The sequence below is a fragment of the Anser anser genome (genome assembly GCF_964211835.1).
Source record: "Anser anser genome assembly, contig: HAP1_SCAFFOLD_329, whole genome shotgun sequence".
In the NCBI taxonomy this organism is placed as follows: Eukaryota; Metazoa; Chordata; class Aves; order Anseriformes; family Anatidae; genus Anser; species Anser anser.
Window position 1 is genome coordinate 30,228 of NW_028153853.1, and position 18,781 is coordinate 49,008.

Below are 18,781 nucleotides of genomic sequence, written 5' to 3' on the forward strand. Positions count from 1 at the left end.
ACAGCCTTTTGTAGACTTGGCAGTGCTCGGTTAATGGTTACACTTGACCTTAGAGGTCTTTTCCAACCTTAATAATGCCATGATTCTATGATTTTCCCAGGTTTCTATGTCTGTGCTGGCCTGGCCAGCCATTCCTGACCCTCCCAGTGCTCCCTGCAAGCCAGTGGAGCTGCTCTGCAGAGCAAGGGGGCAGTGATGCCCCAAAGTCATAGGGGGACAGATCCAAGCAGATCCCTTTGGATCATTCATCTCCAGGGGCACTGGGCACCCACATGTGAAGGCTCAGTCCAGGCTCATTTCCCAACGCATCACCCCTTGCCCTCCTCCCCTGAGCCCATGCAGAGCCCAAGCAGGGTGGCAGGGCATCACAAGGAACACTTGTTCAGCATGTTCTTGACCTGAACTTTGTGAGAAGAGCCCAACCTCTAGACACCAGCAGAGAGGAAATCCACTTTTATTACAGAGATGGGACACAGGAGGGTGGCTGTACCCTTGTTCTAGATACTTGTAGAAAGGCTTCTTGCTCACAGAGACCATGGTCTGGTTCACGCCTCTGGAGAAGTGGAGTGAATTAGGACATTCCTGAACAAATATGATTATCACAGATTACACAATGAGATGGAAATCACTTATGAAGAGAGTTGGGAAGCTTATCGCTGGTGAAAGACAACTGACGGAACAACATTTTCAGTGCATCTTTGATCTCCTGGTTCCTCATGCTGTAGATGAGGGGATTCAGTGCTGGAGGCACCACCGAGTACAGAACTGCCATCACCAGATCCAGGGATGGGGAGGAGATGGAGGGGGGCTTCAGGTTGGTAAACACTGCAGTGCTGATAAAGAGGGTGACAACAACCAGGTGAGGGAGGCACGTGGAAAAGGCTTTGTGCCGGCCCTGCTGAGAGGGGATCCTCAGCACGGCCCTGAAGATCTGCACATAGGACAGCACAATGAAAACAAAACATGCCAAAGCAAAAGAGGCGCCAACCACAATAAGCCCGACTTCTCTGAGGTAGGAGTCTGAGCAGGAGAGTTTGAGGATCTGGGGGATTTCACAGAAGAACTGGTCCACAGCATTGCCTTGGCAGAGAGGAAGAGAAAACGTATTGGCAGTGTGCAGGAGAGCATTGAGAACCCCACTGCCCCAGGCAGCTGCTGCCATGGTGGCACAGGCTCTGCTGCCCAGGAGGGTCCCGTAGTGCAGAGGCTTGAAGATGGCCACGTAGCGGTCGTAGGCCATGATGGTGAGGAGGGAACATTCCCCTCCAGTGAAGAAGAGAAAGAGAAAGAGCTGGGCATCACATCCCCAGTAGGAGATGGCCCTGGTGTCTCTCAGGGAGTTGACCATGGATTTGGGGAGAGTGGTGGAGATGAAGCCCAGGTCAAGGAGGGTGAGGTTGAGGAGGAAGAAGTACATGGGGGTGTGGAGGCGGTGGTCGCAGGCTACGGCAGTGAGGATGAGGCCGTTGCCCAGGAGGGCAGCCAGGTAGATGCCCAGGAAGAGCCCGAAGTGCAGGAGCTGCAGCTCCCGCGTGTCTGCGAATGCCAGCAGGAGGAACTCGGTGATGGAGCTGCTGTTGGGCATCTGCTGCCTGTGGGTATGGTGCTCTGTCGAAGGAGAAAAAAAACAATAACAAATTAGGAGAGATCTCTCTGAGCAAATGCAAATTCATTGCTCCACCAGTTACACACATACCCTTTTCCCTTTCCAGGATCTTTCCATCAGCCATCTGGCTACAGGTTTTCCTTTTGCAGGCAGATTGTGCTGGCCTCTGCCTGCCAGGTCCCAAGGAGTCAGCCCCGCTCTACAGCAGGGGCTTCTTGGGGATGGTGTGGGAAGGGATCAGTCCTGATTTTGGTGTTTGTCAGATTAAGTTACCCTTAACACAGAAGTGCTTATCAATGTCAGCACTAGAACAGGGATGGCAGAAAGCAGTCTGGGTGAGATTGCTTTTCACAGATCCCTCCCCATCTCAGAAGGTAGAGATGTAGAGCAATCGCATGTGTCGTGAGACATATAGCAATCATGCTCATCTCTTACCCTGAAAAGCCAGCAAACACTACTGAGAGCGGAGGGATCCGTGCTCACTGACCCCACTCACTCTATGCTCAGCTCTGCCCTGCAGACACCTCCTGGCATCAGGGCACTGCCTGGGGGGCTTCTTCATGTCTACAGGGACCGGGGAGCATCTCAGACAAGTCCTAACAGGAAATGGTGTCTGCAGAATGAAGAAATAAATTCCCCTCTGCCACTGCCCACCCAGCCACGAGTAGGAAACTCACAGTACCAACTCTTTCCTTTTCAAGCCCTTTCTCTAACCTTGCTCTTGAAAAGCCCCTTGGGAAAAGTCCCGGTTGTGATGAGGAGCTATGAGCAGCCTGTGCCATGCAGCAGCCCCCATACAGCAGAAGGATCCTGCCCTGCTGGGGGGCTCCTTTCACCCACAGCTTCTACCCACACACCCTGGGCAGCTCTCCGGGCAGGATGAGTGCTGAGCCTGGCAGGCAGCATAGGTCCTCTACACTCACCTACACGACCCTGCAGCCAGAGACTTACCATGTGAAGGCTGGGGAAGATTCCTCCTGCAGTGAGCTGGCAGTTGTCCTCCCACCCTACGCTGCCTCCAACCTCTCTCTGTGTTCTCCTCTCTCCTTGTCCCCTGCAGGCAGAGCCCCCAGCCCTATTAGTGAGCTGCTCCTGGGCAGAGCTGTCTCTCTGCAGCTCTGCTCGCTTGCCACAAGCTCCCTGTGTCCCAGGAGCCCAGCCCAGCTCAGCAGCAGAGGCTCAGCCCAAGGCATCACTTGCTCTGCCCCTCTTGCATCCTTGAAGCCATCACCTTTCTTTGTCACATCACAGACAGGACACCCAGCCGGTGACAGGGAGGGAGGGGATTCAGCTGAGTCAGTTGAGGCATCTCACCCTGACTTTATAGTCCTGGGGCTGGAAGGGGACTCAGCGCCCTCCCATGCACCCCACAACCCCCCAGGAGGTGGGATTCCTCTTGCCTCAGTTCAGGCACGGACAGCATGGGCACCTCCAGTTCATGGAACCGGAAGGCAGGAGTGATCTGCTGATGAGCCACCAGTACCAGGCGATTCAGAGGCACCAGCTGTAGTCCAAGCCATGCACAGGTAGCTGCAGGCTGTAAAGTATGAGGGCTGGCATCCTCTTGGAGGCTGTTGAGGAGTTCCCTTGTCAAACACCAGATGGCCACCTTTAGGACAAGTGAATCCCTGCTTTCTTCTTTATGTTCACACTAGTCTGACGCTCATCTGACCAAATGGAGTCTTGCACCCTAAGGAGAGCTAAGGCTTTCTCTTCTTTCTCTTTGCTTTCTCCATCAGGATATCCAGGTATATATCTCTTTCTTTTAATGCATGATATGTAAGTCATGGACTCATAGGAGTATTCAGGATGGAAGGGAGCCTCAAGGGTCTCCAGTGCAACCTGTGACACAAAGCAGGGCCAGCTCTGGTGTCAGAGTAGGTCGCTTAGTACGGGTCAGCTTCCACACAGAGCCTGCACATGAGCCAGACACTGAAGCCACAATAACAGAAATGAACATGGGTCATTTGCCCAGCTCCATGAACTCAAGTGTTGCTACGCCATGACGCCTGAATTTCCCAGGTGTGATTCCTCTTGAGGTGGAAAAAGGGAAACATCACTCACATTTTGAAAAAAAAAAAAGGTAGAAAGGAGGACCTGGGGAACTACAGACCGGTGAGCCTCGCCTCTGTGCCCGGCAAGATCATGGAACAGATCCTCCTGGAAGCAATGCCAAGGCACATGCAGGACAAAGAGGTGATCTGAGACAGCCAGCACGGTTTCACCAAGGCATATCATGCCTGACCAATGTGGTGGCCTTCTATGATGGAGTGACTGCATCAGCTGACAAAGGAAAACTGACTGATGTCATCTACCTGGACTTCTGTAAGGCCTTTGACATGGTCCCACATGACATCCTGATCTCCTAATTGGAAAGATATGGATTTGAAGGGTGGGCTATTCGGTGGATAAGGAGTTGGCTTGAAGGTCGCACCCAGACAGTGGTGGTCAATGGAGGCCACAGAAAAGGTCCCTCAGATGTAAAACGTCCCAGGGGAAGGCCCCTGATATGGCCCCGCTTCCAGCAGCAGTTTGGGATGATTTCAGAGGAACAGCCCAGCTGGAAAACTTATTCCAATGAAAGAGCATTGTGAATAAATGAAAACTCCACAGCCTTTCGTAGCATCTCCACTAATTTCCATCCCTTTCTTTCCAAAGCTCCTTGTGTTCCAATGCCAGATGGATTTCTGTAAAACAAGAGTCTTCTCAAACAACACGGTAGTTTTGGGAGCTCTTTGCGCACATGCAGACCCCAAGGATGGTTTCAGGCCGCAACACTGAGACAGGGCCACCACTTCTCTCCGTCTATTTACCCCCTCACCAGACCCAGCAGGGTTTTGCTCCTAAGCTCTGCCAGGCCTACCCAAAATCCTCATAGGAAACTGAGTAACTTGCAGCTAGTGATGGAGGGTGCCAAGGGTGGCAAGTGAACCAAGACATGGCTCAAAACTAAGAGCTCTTTGGAGAGTCCCCACTGTCCCCATAACTCTGCTTTCCTACAAGGCTTGAGCCCCCAAGACTGATGCAGATGTTGATCATGCACCTCTTTTGCCAGCTCAGATGGAGCTCTACGAGCCCTGGTCAGTGTGGCCATGGCCACGAGTAGACAGCCCTGGTCTGGTCTTTGGTGGTTGATACTGCTTGGACCTGGCCCCCTTGTGTGCCACTGCCACCAACACAGAGGTGGTGCTGGGCTCCTCGGGACTGCTGGCCTCAGAATTAGATGCCAACGCCATCATCTCTGGAGGTTCTTGTAGAACTGGCCAGAACTTCTCAGCCTCTAACTTCTGCAGTCTTCTTGATTTTGAACTCAGTGGTTGAAGTCCGGCTGTCGTCTCACTGGCATCCTCGGATATGCTGTCCTCAGAGCTCGATGAAGATAGCAGGGCTATTACGGGTGTTCTCAGCAGGACTGGGACTCCCCATGGATACAGGAGCTTCTCTTGCGCTGTTTCTGGCTCTTCACGGGGGCCTCTCACTGCTCCTTGTCCTTCTTTGTTCCTCTGAGGTTTCGCAGCCTTCACTTGACCCAGCTCTTCTGCTTGGCTTTTGGATGGGGTTTTGTCTTGTGGTGGGCCACTGAAAGGCTGCTTTTTGGCAGCGTAGGCCCCCGGGACTGCTGGCAGCTGGCTGAAAGAACCATGCTGGCTGTCTCGGATCACCTCTTTAACCTGCATGTGCCTCGGCATTGCTTCCAGGAGGATTTTTCCATGATCTTGCCAGGCACAGAGGCGAGGCTCACCGGTCTGTAGTTCCCCAGGTCCTCCTTTCTACCCTTTTTAAAAACAGGAGCGATGTTTCCTTTTTTTCCAGTCACCAGAGACTCATCTGACTACCAGGACTTTTCAAATACGATGGAGAGAGGCTCGGCGACTCCATGAGCCACTTATTGTCAGTCCCCGTAGAGCTGTACCTGTTCAGTTTCATCGTGTGGTCCCAGTGCGCGGGACTCTGCTCCCCCAGTCCCTGCCCAGAGGTTCAGGGGTTCGAGAGACATGGGAAGCCCTCTGCTCCATAGCCTCGGATCAGGCTCCTGATTCTCCCTTTCCATCTTCCCAAGAGGGAGAAAGGAAGGGAGGGAGGAGAGAAACTGCCAAAGCCAAGTGATGGGTTTGGGATAAATGCACAAAACCCAAGGGTTACGGGCAGCACGCTCCCTCCCCTATATCGGTTCTTTCTCATCCAATGCTGGCTGCCGGGGGCTGAGGGCATGGCAGAAACAGGCTGGAGGGGAAGGAAGGCTGTGAGGTGGAGATAAGGCCGCGGAGGACAGGAGAGAGCGGTTCCTCCATCCTCATATCCCACAGCCTCATATGGCCCCAAAGTCGCTCTGTATCCCATCGGCAGGGTCGCCATCTCCTTCCCTTGCCCCCATATCCCTCCCCAGCAGCCTGCCATATCCCCAAAGCCCCCTGTCCTTACTGCCGTGCATATCCAGATTTCCTAGCGCGCCCCCATCTGCTCAGGTTCCCATATTGATCACGCAGCTTCCCCACATCCCTGCATTCCCCTTATATCCAGTGCTTATATCCATGCCATATCCCATAGCCCTGCACATGCCCCAAATATCCACCACTCACTCCTTAACGTCCCACCCCAATATCCCCCCAGTTCCCTGTACGCCACCCCCAGGTGCTCAAATGCCACCTCCACATTTTCACATGTTCCCAGGCAAGTGCCCCAAATCCCATTCCCACAGCACCATATACCACGGGCACCCTTGTACCTCATCTCCCAGACATATGTCCCCATAGCTCTGATATCCCATCACCACAGCCCACCCCGTGTCCTTCTTGTACTTCATATACCATTTTTGCAGACCCCCCCCCCTTATCCCACCCTTACAGTCCCCATACCATCTCTACAACCTCATGTGACCCCAAAGCCCACCCCTATGTCATGCACTCAGTCTCTGCATTTCCAGCATCCTCCTGTTGCAGCCCCACAGCTCCCACGTATATGGGCTATGGGACATTCCCCTCCAAAAGCCCAAACACCAGAGCCCCCAGTAACCCACTCCACCTGCAGCGGCTCTCCCACCCCTCCCTGGATGCCCTAACATCCCTAACACACCGGGACAACCAGGCGAGGTGACAGTGGTGGCCATCCAGTTAATGACATACACAAGGGCTCGTTCTGATTTGGGGACTCTTGTTCCACCTTTTTTCTTCTCCTTCGCCTCTCCAACCTGCTTTTCCCACTGTTGTGGCCTCCTGGATGCTCCTGGCATCCCTCTCCTTCCCCATCCCTCTCTCACTCTGTCTCAGCCTCTGTCCATGCTTTCATTTTTCACTCACACTGTTTTTCTCTTCATTTCATTTCTCACCCTTTCTCACTCCTTTCTTTTTCCTCACAATTTCCATTTTTATTTCTGGTCTTTCTTCATTTTCTCTTTCACAATCACCCTTCCCGACAACGTCCATGTCTCCTCCCTCCCCTCTACCACGTGAAATGACCCCTTTCTACTTCTTTCATCCTCCCAGGAACCGTTTCTTGCTTTGTTTTCCCACAGGTGAGCACCTGTTTGGCTGCACACCAGTCTTTTGGGATGCGTCTTCAGCAGGGAGCGGTCTTTAGGGGGTGGAATCGCCCACAGCATCTTCCTCTCATTAGTGTTCCTCATACTTATTCTCCTCCTGAAGGGTGTGTGGGGATCTGGCGTGCAGCTGGGAGATCCCGGCAGGGCTGGCTCCAGACAGGAACGAGGCGTCTGCGGGAAGGAGCGAGGTGGGTGGTGGGGAGCCCAAAGGTGGGGCGATTCCCCCCTCAGCTCAGGGTGTACCTTTGGTTCTCCCCCGGGCCCAGAAGAAGAGGAGGATGAGGCTGTTGATGGTAAGGAAGCAGCCGCCCACAACCAGGAGCCGTAGAAGAAGGAAGCAGCTCTTCCCTGCAAGAGGGTGGGACAGGTTAGGAGATGTAGACACAGTTCATGCGTGCTGACGGAGGGAAGGCTGTGAGCATCGTTCCGCCACCATCTCTCTTTCCCTTTCCCCACCCCTCCGTCTCCAGGCATTCTGCTCAGGTCCTGAGTGCTGAACACCCAAAGACTTTCCCCGCTTGCTTGGCTCTGCAGGAGGCACTGAGAAATTTGGGAACAATGGCTCGGGAGGCCAAGGAGAGGCTGCTGAGCCATAAAGGTGGACAGAGGGATGCTCGATACTTGTTTGGGGTGGTTGGGGTGATGGAAGGGCTGAGAGGGAGGGAGAGGTGGGTGCAAGACTGGGTGGGCTGAGTCATGGACAGAAGGATGGTGATCGGATAGATAGAGCAGCTGCCCGGTGCAAAAATCAGCTAGTTTGGGGAGGAATGTACAGGGACTGGAATGGAATCGTTTCAGGAAAAAATGGAGAGAGGGAGGGACAGACGGATGGACAGATGGAGAGAGGGATGGTTTAATGGGCTGGTTACTGGATGGGTGGATGGATGGGTTGGTGGTGGATGGACTGACAGATTGTTAGGTGGGTGGATGGATGGCCAGCTCACCTTTCTTTTGGGCATTTATACTGATAGACACGGCTTGGCTTGTGAAGGACGGGATCCACCTCTCAGGCTTTTTTTCCTCATACTTGCAGGTAAAGTTTCCACTCTGTTGGGGACCAGCACGTGGGAGCTGGAGGACCATGGAAGTCCTTAAATTGCCCCCGTGATCTGCTGCATTGTCCTCAGAGCCTTCTGTCGTAGGGAGGACCTCTTGGCCATCCCTGTAGAAGTGAAACCTCCGTACAGTGGCGTCTCCAGGGGCCTTACAGATGATGCTCAGGAGATCTCCTGCCATCACCTCTCCCAGCGGGGACTCCACCATCAGCAGGGGCTGGGGAAGGTGGTCTGAGAAAAGGGGAGGAATAAATGGAGACGTAGCAATAAGGACAGCACGAACGGATCTCCAGTTGTTTGCCTTCCCACTGCATGCAGCAAAGCTTGGGATTGTAGGCTTCCTGCCACGACATGAGAAGAGCGCCAGTGGCAGCCACCTTCCAGACCATGCTGGTCCCAGAAAGATAAATCCTCCACCCAGAAATCCTACTGATTTTGGGGATGGGCTGGGTTAAACCACAAAGCCCACCAATCCTGATTTCCAGGTGAGTTGTCACATTGCGGGGCGATAGCTGACACCCACGTTTGGGCATCTGAATAGTTCTCAGAGAGGAGGGAGAAAGCAGAGAGAAAGATAAAGAAATCACACAGCTCACCTCCAATCTTGATCACCAGTTTTTCACTGGCTGGGGATATGAGCTGCTTCCAACCTTGCTTGAGGGAATAGCTGCAGAAATGCGGCCCCCTGTGTTGCATTCGGGAGAGGACGAACTCAAACGTGTAGTTATTCGTCGAGCTAAATCCTGAAACTGCCCAGCCAGCCTCGCCAAAAATTTGGTACGTCAGCTTCCCAGTGATGCTGGGGGGAGTGGTGCACACCAGCGTGACAGCGTCTCCAAAGAAATATTCCTTCTGTCCCTGCAGCACCCAGAGGGTCGGGGCAGGGACTGCGGCTGGGGGATAGAGAGGGAGACAGGCAGGGGGGACGGAGGTGAGGTGCAAGGAGCAGAGGCAGAAGGGACTAACTCCACGCAAATAAAAGAAACTGGCTTTCATTTCAAGGAATACAATAAAGCACAGAGGGGACCTCGTAAAGCAGAAATGTCTCTGGGCTATGACTCATTTTATCTCCTTGTGATTCAGCACAAGGTTGCGTCCCGCTGCGGGAAGTGATGAAAGAAAGGAGACTGCAAAAACCCTTTCCACACCCTGGGCAGCTTTGCCATGCCGGCAGAAATGTCCTTAATGTGCTTTCAAGCAATTTTATTTTTTTTTGCTGCAACTTGGTAATTTATGAAAATAGGAAATGGGGAAGGGGGGTTGAAAAGGCTAAGGGTGAAGGGTAAAACCCGTCGCTGATGCTCCTCCACAGCAGCCACTGGGAAAACACGTTTGGTCTCCACCTCCCTACCTGCCCCCAGCTGCAAACCCTACAAAAATACCATTGACCCACACCCAAAATAGGAGGAGCAGGTGTGGGAAGGAGAGGGCCGGGAAGGGGTTGGGTCTCAAGGGGTTTCCACTCACCACCAGTGTGTTGACACGAGGCAGGACCTCAACAAAGTGAGATAACGAAAAATCCCCAGCACCCAATTTCACCACTGGGTTGTTATGGGGAGGGGGAATGAGGCTGAGGGTCTCCCAGACAGTCACACCTGTGGGACCCCAAATCCAGCCGTGCCCCCAGCAGCTCAGCCCCTGTTTAAGGAGACCCCAGAGGAGTTACCTTCCTCGGAGACCATCTGGCAGGGCAGGAGATGCACGGTGGCTGGAAGAGAAGAGGGGAGAAGGACTGAGTGTGAGAGTGAAGGGGGAAACGAGGATTACATGGTGAGGGCATCTAATAGGGGAGGGGAGGGGAAAGGAAGGGAAGGGAAGGGAAGGGAAGGGAAGGGAAGGGAAGGGATAAAGTATAGGAGTGAGAAGGAAGAGAGGAGAGGAGAGGAGAGGAGAGGAGAGGAGAGGAGAGGAGAGGAGAGGAGAGGAGAGGAGAGGAGAGGAGAGGAGAGGAGAGGAGAGGAGAGGAGAGGAGAGGAGAGGAGAGGAGAGGAGAGGAGAGGAGAGGAGAGGAGAGGAGAGGAGAGGAGAGGAGAGGAGAGGAGAGGAGAGGAGAGGAGAGGAGAGGAGAGGAGAGGAGAGGAGAGGAGAGGAGAGGAGAGGAGAGGAGAGGAGAGGAGAGGAGAGGAGAGGAGAGGAGAGGAGAGGAGAGGAGAGGAGAGGAGAGGAGAGGAGAGGAGAGGAGAGGAGAGGAGAGGAGAGGAGAGGAGAGGAGAGGAGGCAAAGCCGGGACATGGGGACTCACTGAGGAACATCACAAGGCGGGGGGCAATCATGTCACTGCGGTCCAGGGGGTACCGAGGGCTCTGAGCCGGACTGCCCGGGAGCGGGATGCGCTGTCTGGTTGCTCCGTGCTGCTCTCTCCATCGGTCTGACTTGAGCCCGGGGCTCACGGGGGGAGGAAGAGGAAGTGCTGCAGAAATAAATGGAAGCCACGAACCACATTCGAGAATTGTGAGGGAACTACACCCTAATTCTGTGTTTCTCTGTGTGTTGTCATCATGTTTTCAGATGACATTTCTCCCTACATGCCCTTTGGGCAGTCTCTTTGCCCAATGAACCACAGCCTATCTCATCCACACCTTAAGTTGGGGGAGAGAAGGTGGCTTTTATCCATTCTCTCCTGCCTTGGACATCTTCCTCATGATGGGTGACAAGAGGAGCAAGAGGAGCAAGATCCTTTGCTCTTGTTCCGTGCAGGGGGGTGGACAAAATGACCTCCAGAGTTCCCTTCAAACTTCAACCAGTCTGTGAATGTTGGCTTAGGAAGACCCTGAGGATGAGGAAGGTGATTGAAATTATCCTCCACTGGGGAGACAGTAGCAGGGATGAAACACGGCGATGGTCTTGACCATTTGTTTTCCACAATGGGAAGCATTTTATGGGAACGCAGGTGGGATGTAAGGGGTGGCCTTCGCTTATCACTGTCGGGGTAGTATCCGCTCCCGAGAAAGCAAAAGGAGGCCCTTGAGGGGAAAAGCTGGAAGTTACCTTTCACAACACCGCTGAGGAAGGACCAAATCCACTGCACCTCCACTTATCTCCTCTGTAGTCACGAGTACAGTTCCCTGTGTCATTTTCCTACGGCACTGGATCATTAGTGTTGAGCGCTCATCTCCAGCGAGGTGACCTCGGCTGCGATGGTGGCCTCAGGATCTTCCCTGCAGAAGTGAAACATTCACTGCCTTGTTTACAGGAGCTGTGTAAGAGGAAGAAGAGGTGGTAGCCCTCCCCTGTGGCTCCAGATGAAATGTTCAGACCAAGTGTGGGACTGGATGGTGAAAAAAAAGCAAATATATACCTTTAGGGTTCCATTCTTCCTTCCTCTTTTAACCATTTAGGTTTCAATGACACGTATCTAGGTCTTGAAAAGCATCTGTAGAGAGAACTGAGCCTGGTGACCTCAAAACAAGGTTTTTCAAGAAAAATGAATGCTGCTGTCATTGTGCTTCATTAAATTCAGGGTAATGGAAGGCCTGCGACCTGGAGGAAAGTACCTGTGGATAGAGGGAGGTGTGATGGAAGAACAGAGCTGTCCAGGACAGTGGAGAGAGAGCCCTACTGTTGCGTAGCTTACCTTTAATCCTGATGGCTTTGCTCTTCACGGACCAGACTGCTCCGAGCCCATTGATTATGGTGTTGGTGCACGTGTGTGGTCCACCATCCTTTGGCTGTGTGATGCTGAATCTGCAGGTACAGGTCCAAATGTCCACAGCCCATCCACTTTTTGTTCTCCTTAGATCAGAAAATGACAAATCAGAAGGAGAGAGTGTGCACAGTGAGATGGTCCATTTTCTCTGTGTTCAGAGAGTGCAGAAAGGCCTGGGAAGGAAGTTAGGCATACAATTCATAGGAAGATAGACTTGTTCACCAGGGATCAGAGCAGAAATCCCTGTCCATGGGATTACTTGGTGCACGCATACTGGATCACACATTTGAGGGAAGGGTAAACTCAGCTTGCAGGAGCTGCCTTGATATAGAACTCTCTCCCCTGTATGACTCATTAATTCGCTGACAGAAAACAAGCTGTTGTGTTGCTTGCATCAGCACAAATTCCAGCGCTCTCATACTTTAAAAAAAACACAGAAGAAAAACAGCGGTAATGAAAACCAGAAGTTTTCTTGCACTGCGACTTCTGTTTTTTCTCAGGGTGGACAAGAGATAAGAAATCAGCTCTAAGTCCCACAAAAGTCCCACAACCCCATCCTGTGCCAGTCCCTAGCTGCACAACAAGCTCTTGCACAACTTTTTTTTTTTTTTTAATCTGCATTGAAAGCTTGAAACCAGATAGGTTAATTCCAGTTCCTCAAAGACAGAGCTACTTGTGACTAACACTCACAGTCCTCGAGTTGAGGTCAGACCTCTAGGACACAAGCAAGAAAATCTTGCTGTTACTGTAAGGTCAAGGGAACAGCTCTTCTGCACCTTCTGCTGTGGTTTCACACCGACAGGCAGCCAAATGCCACCACAACCCTTCTCTCACTCCTCAAAGGGGAAGGGGGGGGAAATACAATGAAAAAGGGCTCAAGGGTTGAGATAAGAACAGGAACATCACTCAACAATCATCATTATGGGCAAAACAGACTCAGCATAGGGAGATCAGTGTAACTTATTGCAACAGAATGGAGCAATGTGAAAGTAAAAGCAAACTGAAAACACCCTCCCCACTTCCCCAGCACCCACTTCCACTTCTTCACCCCGAGTGGCACAAGGGAACGGGGAATTGGGGTTGTGGTTAGCACAGAACACTTCATCACCTGCCATGGTCAGCGCAAAGCACGTCATCATCGCCTCCAATGTGGGATCCCTCCCAGGGGATGCCTCCTTCCCGAGCTGATCCTGTGGGGGCTCTTCTTCCCATGGAGTCCATCCGTCAGGAGCAAACCGCTCCAGCCTGGGTCCCCCCATGGGTTCCTTCCCCTGCAACGGTTCCTCTGGGCTCCTTTGTGCATGCAGACTCTGTTTTATCACATAACAATTCAGCCAGTTCATTGCAATAAGCCTTTCTGATAATTCACACGGGTTATAACCCCTCTCCAGAGTGCTGTGAGGAGGCGGGGGTAGGACTCAGCAGTCTAAAAACACCACCTGACAAAAAAATAACAGCTGGGGAGAGATGAGCAGGGTCCACCTTGGAAGAGAGAAAGCTTGACAAGGAGATGCAAGAAACGTGGGCCCCCGACAACCTCAAGCAGCAGCTAGGACGTTGCTTCCTCACGCCGTGCAGCGTTCCACTGCACACTGGGATAGCTGGAAGGCCAAAAATAGGTAGCATTTGTAAAGAGGGAGATTCGAAATCAAGCAGAGTTTTAGTGTGTAGCAGCATGTTGTGTCTGAGCTGATAGCATCGTCATCTCCCCCATAACATCATCGTCACCTCCCCCATAACATCGCCATCTCCCCCATATCATCATCTCCCCAACACATACAAACACAGAGGAAGATGAGAACTCACCGGACTCCAGGCTGCTGCTGTCTAACACTTGTGTTTCCCAAGGCTTAGCTCAGAGGACATCACAGGGTTAAATCCCAGCTTCGCCTTCCCCAGCTGCAGGAATGGTTTAAAATAAAAAATAATAAAATAAAAATAAGAACGGGGGATTGTCCAGTAACACAGATGGGACGTGCTAAGTCTCTAGCTAGCCGAGGCTGTCAGGAAAGAGATAGAAGCAGTGATACTTTGCTTCTATCTAAACTCTGCTTTCTATCTAAAAAGACAGAACTTTTTAAGGACTAGTGTTGTGGTTTAACCCAGCAAGCAGCTCAGCACCTCACAGCCGTTTGCTCACTTCCCTCCCATCACAGAGGGATGGGGGACAGAACAGAAAACAAAAGAAAGAAAGGAAAAAAAAAAAAAGTAATAGCTCATGGTTTGAGATAAAGACAGTTTAAAAGGGCAGAAAGGAAGGGGAAAAATAATAATGATAAAGGAATATACGAAGCAAGTGATGCACAGTGCAATTGCTCACCACTCACCGACCGATGCTAGACCCCAAGCACTGTTCCAGCTACTGGGAGGAAAATTAACCCGATCCCAAGTGAAATCAGGACGGATGGTCAGAGTGACTCCAAGCGCAGGGCAAACTGACTGCTGCCTTCGCAGTAACTTCAGCAGGTCCTTGCGGGAAGGTTCTGTCTTGCCTTGCTTTGCAGCTATGGCAGTGGGAGACGCTGAAGAAAAATCTTCCTTCGGCCACCGTGTCTTTGAAGCCTGGTGTGGAGTGGAAGGAAGCCTGGGGTCTCATAGCTACCCTTTTCCTGAAGCCCTCCTGAAATAAGGTGGAAAAGAAACAGCTCTTCCATATCCAAATCGTTCCTTTGCCAGCTGGACCCATGGGTTAAGATGCGCTGCTCCTCAAGGAGTTTGGGGTTCTCACGTGCAAGACTGGCTCACTTGACTTTGTGTAGGCAAACCTTAAGTATTCACACAGAAATGCCCTGCTCCTCCTCGTCTTGGCCAAAAGGACTCCCTGATCACCTCCTGGGGCTAAGAAGACCTCGAGAAGGTGCCACTGGGTTGCCTGGAAGAAGCAACAGCCGACTGCATCCTTGTGAGCGATGACTGAGGTCAAAGCAGCAAGGCAATGCCCAGGGCACAGTGCCTTCTGTCTTCTTGTATAGGAAGGGAAACTCAGCCCTATGGGGCAGGCCTGGTTAACACCACGCTCATCCACAGAGGAGGTGCTGTGAAAAATCAGAAATGAGGCTGAATTTCAGAGGCAAGCAAAAAAACAGGTTTAATGGGAGCATTGTGGGTTAGGTGTGAGATAGAGCAGACGCACAAATCAACCCTGAGGCTCTTCTCTGAGCCAACAGCACGTCTAGACTGAAATGTGAAATAGTCACAACCCTAAGACCCAGAGACCTCCTCTGCCATGATCCCGAGGCTGTGCACAAGCAAACACAAATACACACACTTCAGGAAGGAGGATGGAAAGACACACCTTCCCATGAAACCCGCAAGACCTAAACACAACATCCAGCTTTAATTGGTAAGACGCAAGGCACGGGGTTGTGCACAGAGGAAAGGAGTAGCCAAAGTACTTCCAGTTCACTGCTTCTGTCTCTTGGGGACACTGAGGCAGACAATGAGGAATCAGGCAGGGCCCAACGGAATGGATTGCCTTGGCAAAATAGAGCAAAACCTCTAAGGGTTCTTCTTCTAATTCATCTTGTTAGTCCATCCGGAATCCTTCTTCCAGATCTGCAAATGAGGGAAGTAACAGCATCAAAAATTGCTTCTCTTTATTCTTGGACCTCTAAGGGAAATCAGTTTGGGGTTCAAATAAGAGAGGAGGGTGAGAAGTGATCCTGTTCAAGCTCTGTCCAGAACACCCTCCCCGAAAAGGAAGCTGAAGTAACAGTCAAAATGAAGGATTTTTTTTTTTGGCAAAGAAAATGAAGTCCCAGGATCATAAGAAGTAGTGTGGTGCAATAAAAATTAAATATTTACCTCTTTTCTTCTTGAGGCGGTGGGAGAAGAAAAAGATGAGGCCATTGATGGTAAAGAACGAGCCACCAACAAGGATCTCTCGAACCCAGCCGATTATCTGGCCTGGGGAGGAACCAGTGGTGACTTTGCCATGATGACTCTTACAACGAGCAAGCCCATCTATAGCTACCCACATCTCGGAGGGATGGAGGATAAAAGAAAGAAGGTCTAGAAGGAGGTCCTAGAAAGCCATGGTCTCATCAGAAAAGCCATGTAAGGCGATGAGACTCTTTTCACTGAGATTTTTTTCCCCAGTATTTCTCATATTTTTTGTTGATAAGAGCGTGGGCAGATATGGCAATAAGCTCGTTTAGTGCCGAACACAGAGACTGAGGTAGCGAGATGGATGGTCATATAACAGGAGGGGATGGAGATGACACTCACGAATGAATTCATAGGCAAACACATGCAGAATAAATTAACTGATGATAGGTCAGCAGTTATTAGAGGTTTTAGTGAGGAAGGGTTGGAAAACTCACGTTTCACGTAGACGTTGACCCAGGGGCTGCTCTCGGAGCGAACGGCACGTCCAGACTTAAATACAAAATAGGCACAACTGTAAGACCCGGAGACCTCCCTTCCTGTGATCCTCAGGTTGTAGCTGTAGTTTTGCAGTTTCACAACTGGGATGGAGATCGCAAGTCCAAAGTCCCCATAGTACTGGAATTCCCTTATATAGAATGAAGAAAAGGGGACGGTGCAGAGGAGCTTGACATTGTTTCCGTATCTGTAGACTGGCTGCTGAGGATCCAGGGACAAAACCGGGGCCACTGGAGCACCTGGGGGGAAGAGCAAACGAAACCTGCTACCTATTGACATGAGGATTTGTGCACAAAACCCATTATTTTTTCCAATGTCGTACTTCAGATTTGACGAAGGGAGTAGACAAGTTAATTCTTTGGAATATTACTGGGATTTACAGAACCTTTTACTAAAGATCAGCTCTTGTGGGAGTCATTCATCGCTCTTTTTTCTACATGTCTTGAACTATGAGAAGAGAAGCACAGACCCACAGACCTCAGAGATAAGAATTCAGAGCAACTCAGTTTCTTTGTATTCACCAAAGTGCAGAAAATAAGTATTTTCACATGACCAAAGAGGAAGGCATGTGATACACCCCAAACCCTAAGGAAAGGCTTGGGGAGGCTCAGTGCCATGAGACCTCTTGGAGGTGACAGAGCTGTTAGGCTACCCTATTCCTGACTGCTCACAGAAACCCAGGAGCATAAAAGGAGCTTGTGAGAAGGCAGAGACTCAAAGCAACATCATCTAGAGACGACACAAGACCCACGCACCCTGAACATTAATTGAAAGAGGAAGGCTCCTATTGGAAGGAATTTCTCGTCCAGCATCCTTCACCCAGTACATGCACGTGTACTGCATGGCAGATGCTTTTGCAGCTGTGAGCTGGAACCAGGCAACTGTGTGAGAGTAGGAAGCAAGTGCGTAGACTTGGTCCCCACTTTGATTGAAGAACCGAAATCCATCTACAGTCTTCATCGTCGGAGCCACGCATATGAAAGCAACGCGTTCCCCTTCGTAGTAGACATCGTAACTGGGGTCTGTGGAGAGCACAGGGACTGGCAGAGGGTCTGGGAAAGAAAAGTAAGGATTTAGAGGATGGGAGGGAATTTTCAAAGTGGAAAAGGAAAGTGAGACATCCCTTTCCTCTCCATTTCACAAAATGCGATCCAACTCCACCTCATTGCCAAAGAGTCGGTTTAGTTGGAGAGCATCTCACAACAGGTAAAATTGTTCTTACCAGCAGAGGATACAGCAAGTGAGAGCACCTGGAGGAAAGCTGTAAGAGACACGTATTGAAGGCTTTGAGATGACAGGACTAGACAGAGGAGGCTGCAAAAAAGGAAGAAAATAAGTCACTTACACAGCAGCTGTGCGAGAAAATATTGCATCATCGTGACCAAAACCGTCTTGGAGAAAAAAAGATGGGCGTCCAGCCAGCTTATATTTCAGACCCTATGAAGTCCTGCCCCTTTGGGGAATCAGCTGAGAAGGCAGCCACTCCCCAGCACTACATATTCATGGTTCGCTGCTGTGCTGCTGTGGCATGGAAAGCCTGGATGGATCACGGAGCAAACCAAGTGCACTATGCCACAGTCCCTTCATAGACACTGGAGAGGGCATGGCAACTGCAGGTTATGATCCTGATCCTCCATTTCTTGTGTTTTGTGAAAATTTCCCTCGGGGTGGATGCCAATCCCATCCAGAGGTGGGTTCTGGGCTTGGCTATCTGTTCTCCTAGCTACTCCACCTGGCCAGTGCAAGGTTTTCTCCCTCTCCATAGGATGACCACCAGAAATTTAACATCCTAATGAGCAACCATTCTTTCTCCACCATCCATCTACCCATTTACCCACCCACCGGCAGCTTTGTGTTCATCTACCTCTACACACCATCACTCAGACAAATTCAGCCATCTGTATTGCTCAGTTTCTTCTACACACTCTGCTACTTGATTCCATGTTTCTCAATGCAGACTCGTATCCCCAGGTACGTGCAGATGTTGAATTTGTGAGGGCTACTAAGCCAGCATGGGTCACTAGCCCCAAATGCCTAAACTATAACCTCAAATGGCCTAAAATATTACCGCTTTAGGCAATGAACAAGATGTCCCATCTTCAGGTGTCATCACGTGTCTGCCCAGGACCAGCCCAGGGACAAATTTTTATCACAAAGACTAACGTGGCTTCTAAAAACCTTCACTCAGTGACCACCCTCTTAAGCAACCTCTGCACTGAAGGCACTCGTTCTTTCAAAACCAGGCCTTAGCACCCTTTTTTGATGTTTGAGTTCCTAATCCTTAATGGTGCAAGGGGATTCATTCAAATTCAAGCTGAAAAAAGCAAATCAATTGCCCAAATTGATTTCAGCCTGCCCAGGTCTGCTGAAGAGCAACACAGCTGCCACAGTCAGCCGCTGGACTCCAGTAAGTCCTAGAGGCAGAAACGACATCAAACTAGGAGGATTATTTTTAATTACAGGTTGAAAGGCCTTGGTTTGGGAAACGAGAGGTGATTTTTGGTTGCTGGTTTAATTGAAAAAAAAAATAATTATGTATCAACTGCAACGAA

The 18,781-nt window shown here is 51.0% G+C and overlaps 2 protein-coding genes and 1 long non-coding RNA gene across 5 annotated transcripts; all 3 read right to left on the reverse strand.

The window, feature by feature from the left end:
- Nucleotides 1-447: 447 nt before the first annotated feature.
- Nucleotides 448-5,243, reverse strand: LOC310891326 (olfactory receptor 14C36-like). The gene is made up of 2 exons (XM_083853588.1): nucleotides 2,558-5,243; nucleotides 448-1,608 (listed from the first exon to the last, which is right to left on the reverse strand). The coding sequence occupies exon 2, from the start codon at nucleotides 1,583-1,585 to the stop codon at nucleotides 626-628; it is 960 nt and encodes a 319-aa protein (XP_083709714.1). The 5' UTR covers nucleotides 1,586-1,608; nucleotides 2,558-5,243; the 3' UTR covers nucleotides 448-625.
- Nucleotides 5,244-6,945: 1,702 nt separating this feature from the next.
- LOC310891336 (alpha-1B-glycoprotein-like) lies at nucleotides 6,946-17,660 on the reverse strand. 3 transcript variants are annotated; one of them, XM_083853599.1, is made up of 16 exons: nucleotides 17,575-17,660; nucleotides 17,452-17,490; nucleotides 16,985-17,281; nucleotides 16,169-16,468; nucleotides 15,651-15,752; nucleotides 14,174-15,401; nucleotides 13,653-13,745; nucleotides 13,286-13,447; nucleotides 12,955-13,156; nucleotides 11,775-11,932; nucleotides 11,499-11,694; nucleotides 10,443-11,358; nucleotides 9,867-9,908; nucleotides 8,797-9,093; nucleotides 8,090-8,431; nucleotides 6,946-7,493 (listed from the first exon to the last, which is right to left on the reverse strand). In XM_083853599.1, the coding sequence occupies exons 1-6, from the start codon at nucleotides 17,603-17,605 to the stop codon at nucleotides 15,373-15,375; spliced, it is 798 nt and encodes a 265-aa protein (XP_083709725.1). In that variant the 5' UTR covers nucleotides 17,606-17,660; the 3' UTR covers nucleotides 6,946-7,493; nucleotides 8,090-8,431; nucleotides 8,797-9,093; nucleotides 9,867-9,908; nucleotides 10,443-11,358; nucleotides 11,499-11,694; nucleotides 11,775-11,932; nucleotides 12,955-13,156; nucleotides 13,286-13,447; nucleotides 13,653-13,745; nucleotides 14,174-15,372. The 3 variants fall into 3 exon arrangements, with proteins under 3 accessions (XP_083709725.1, XP_083709726.1, XP_083709724.1); XM_083853600.1 differs by lacking the exon at nucleotides 17,452-17,490 and having other exon boundaries at nucleotides 17,575-17,613; XM_083853598.1 differs by lacking the exons at nucleotides 12,955-13,156; nucleotides 13,286-13,447; nucleotides 13,653-13,745; ... (4 more) ...; nucleotides 17,452-17,490; nucleotides 17,575-17,660 and having other exon boundaries at nucleotides 10,443-10,610; nucleotides 11,189-11,358; nucleotides 11,775-12,188.
- On the reverse strand, nucleotides 9,329-9,860 carry LOC310891337. The gene is made up of 2 exons (XR_014577520.1): nucleotides 9,668-9,860; nucleotides 9,329-9,570 (listed from the first exon to the last, which is right to left on the reverse strand). It is a non-coding gene; the product is annotated as an uncharacterized lncRNA (long non-coding RNA).
- Nucleotides 17,661-18,781: the final 1,121 nt, after the last annotated feature.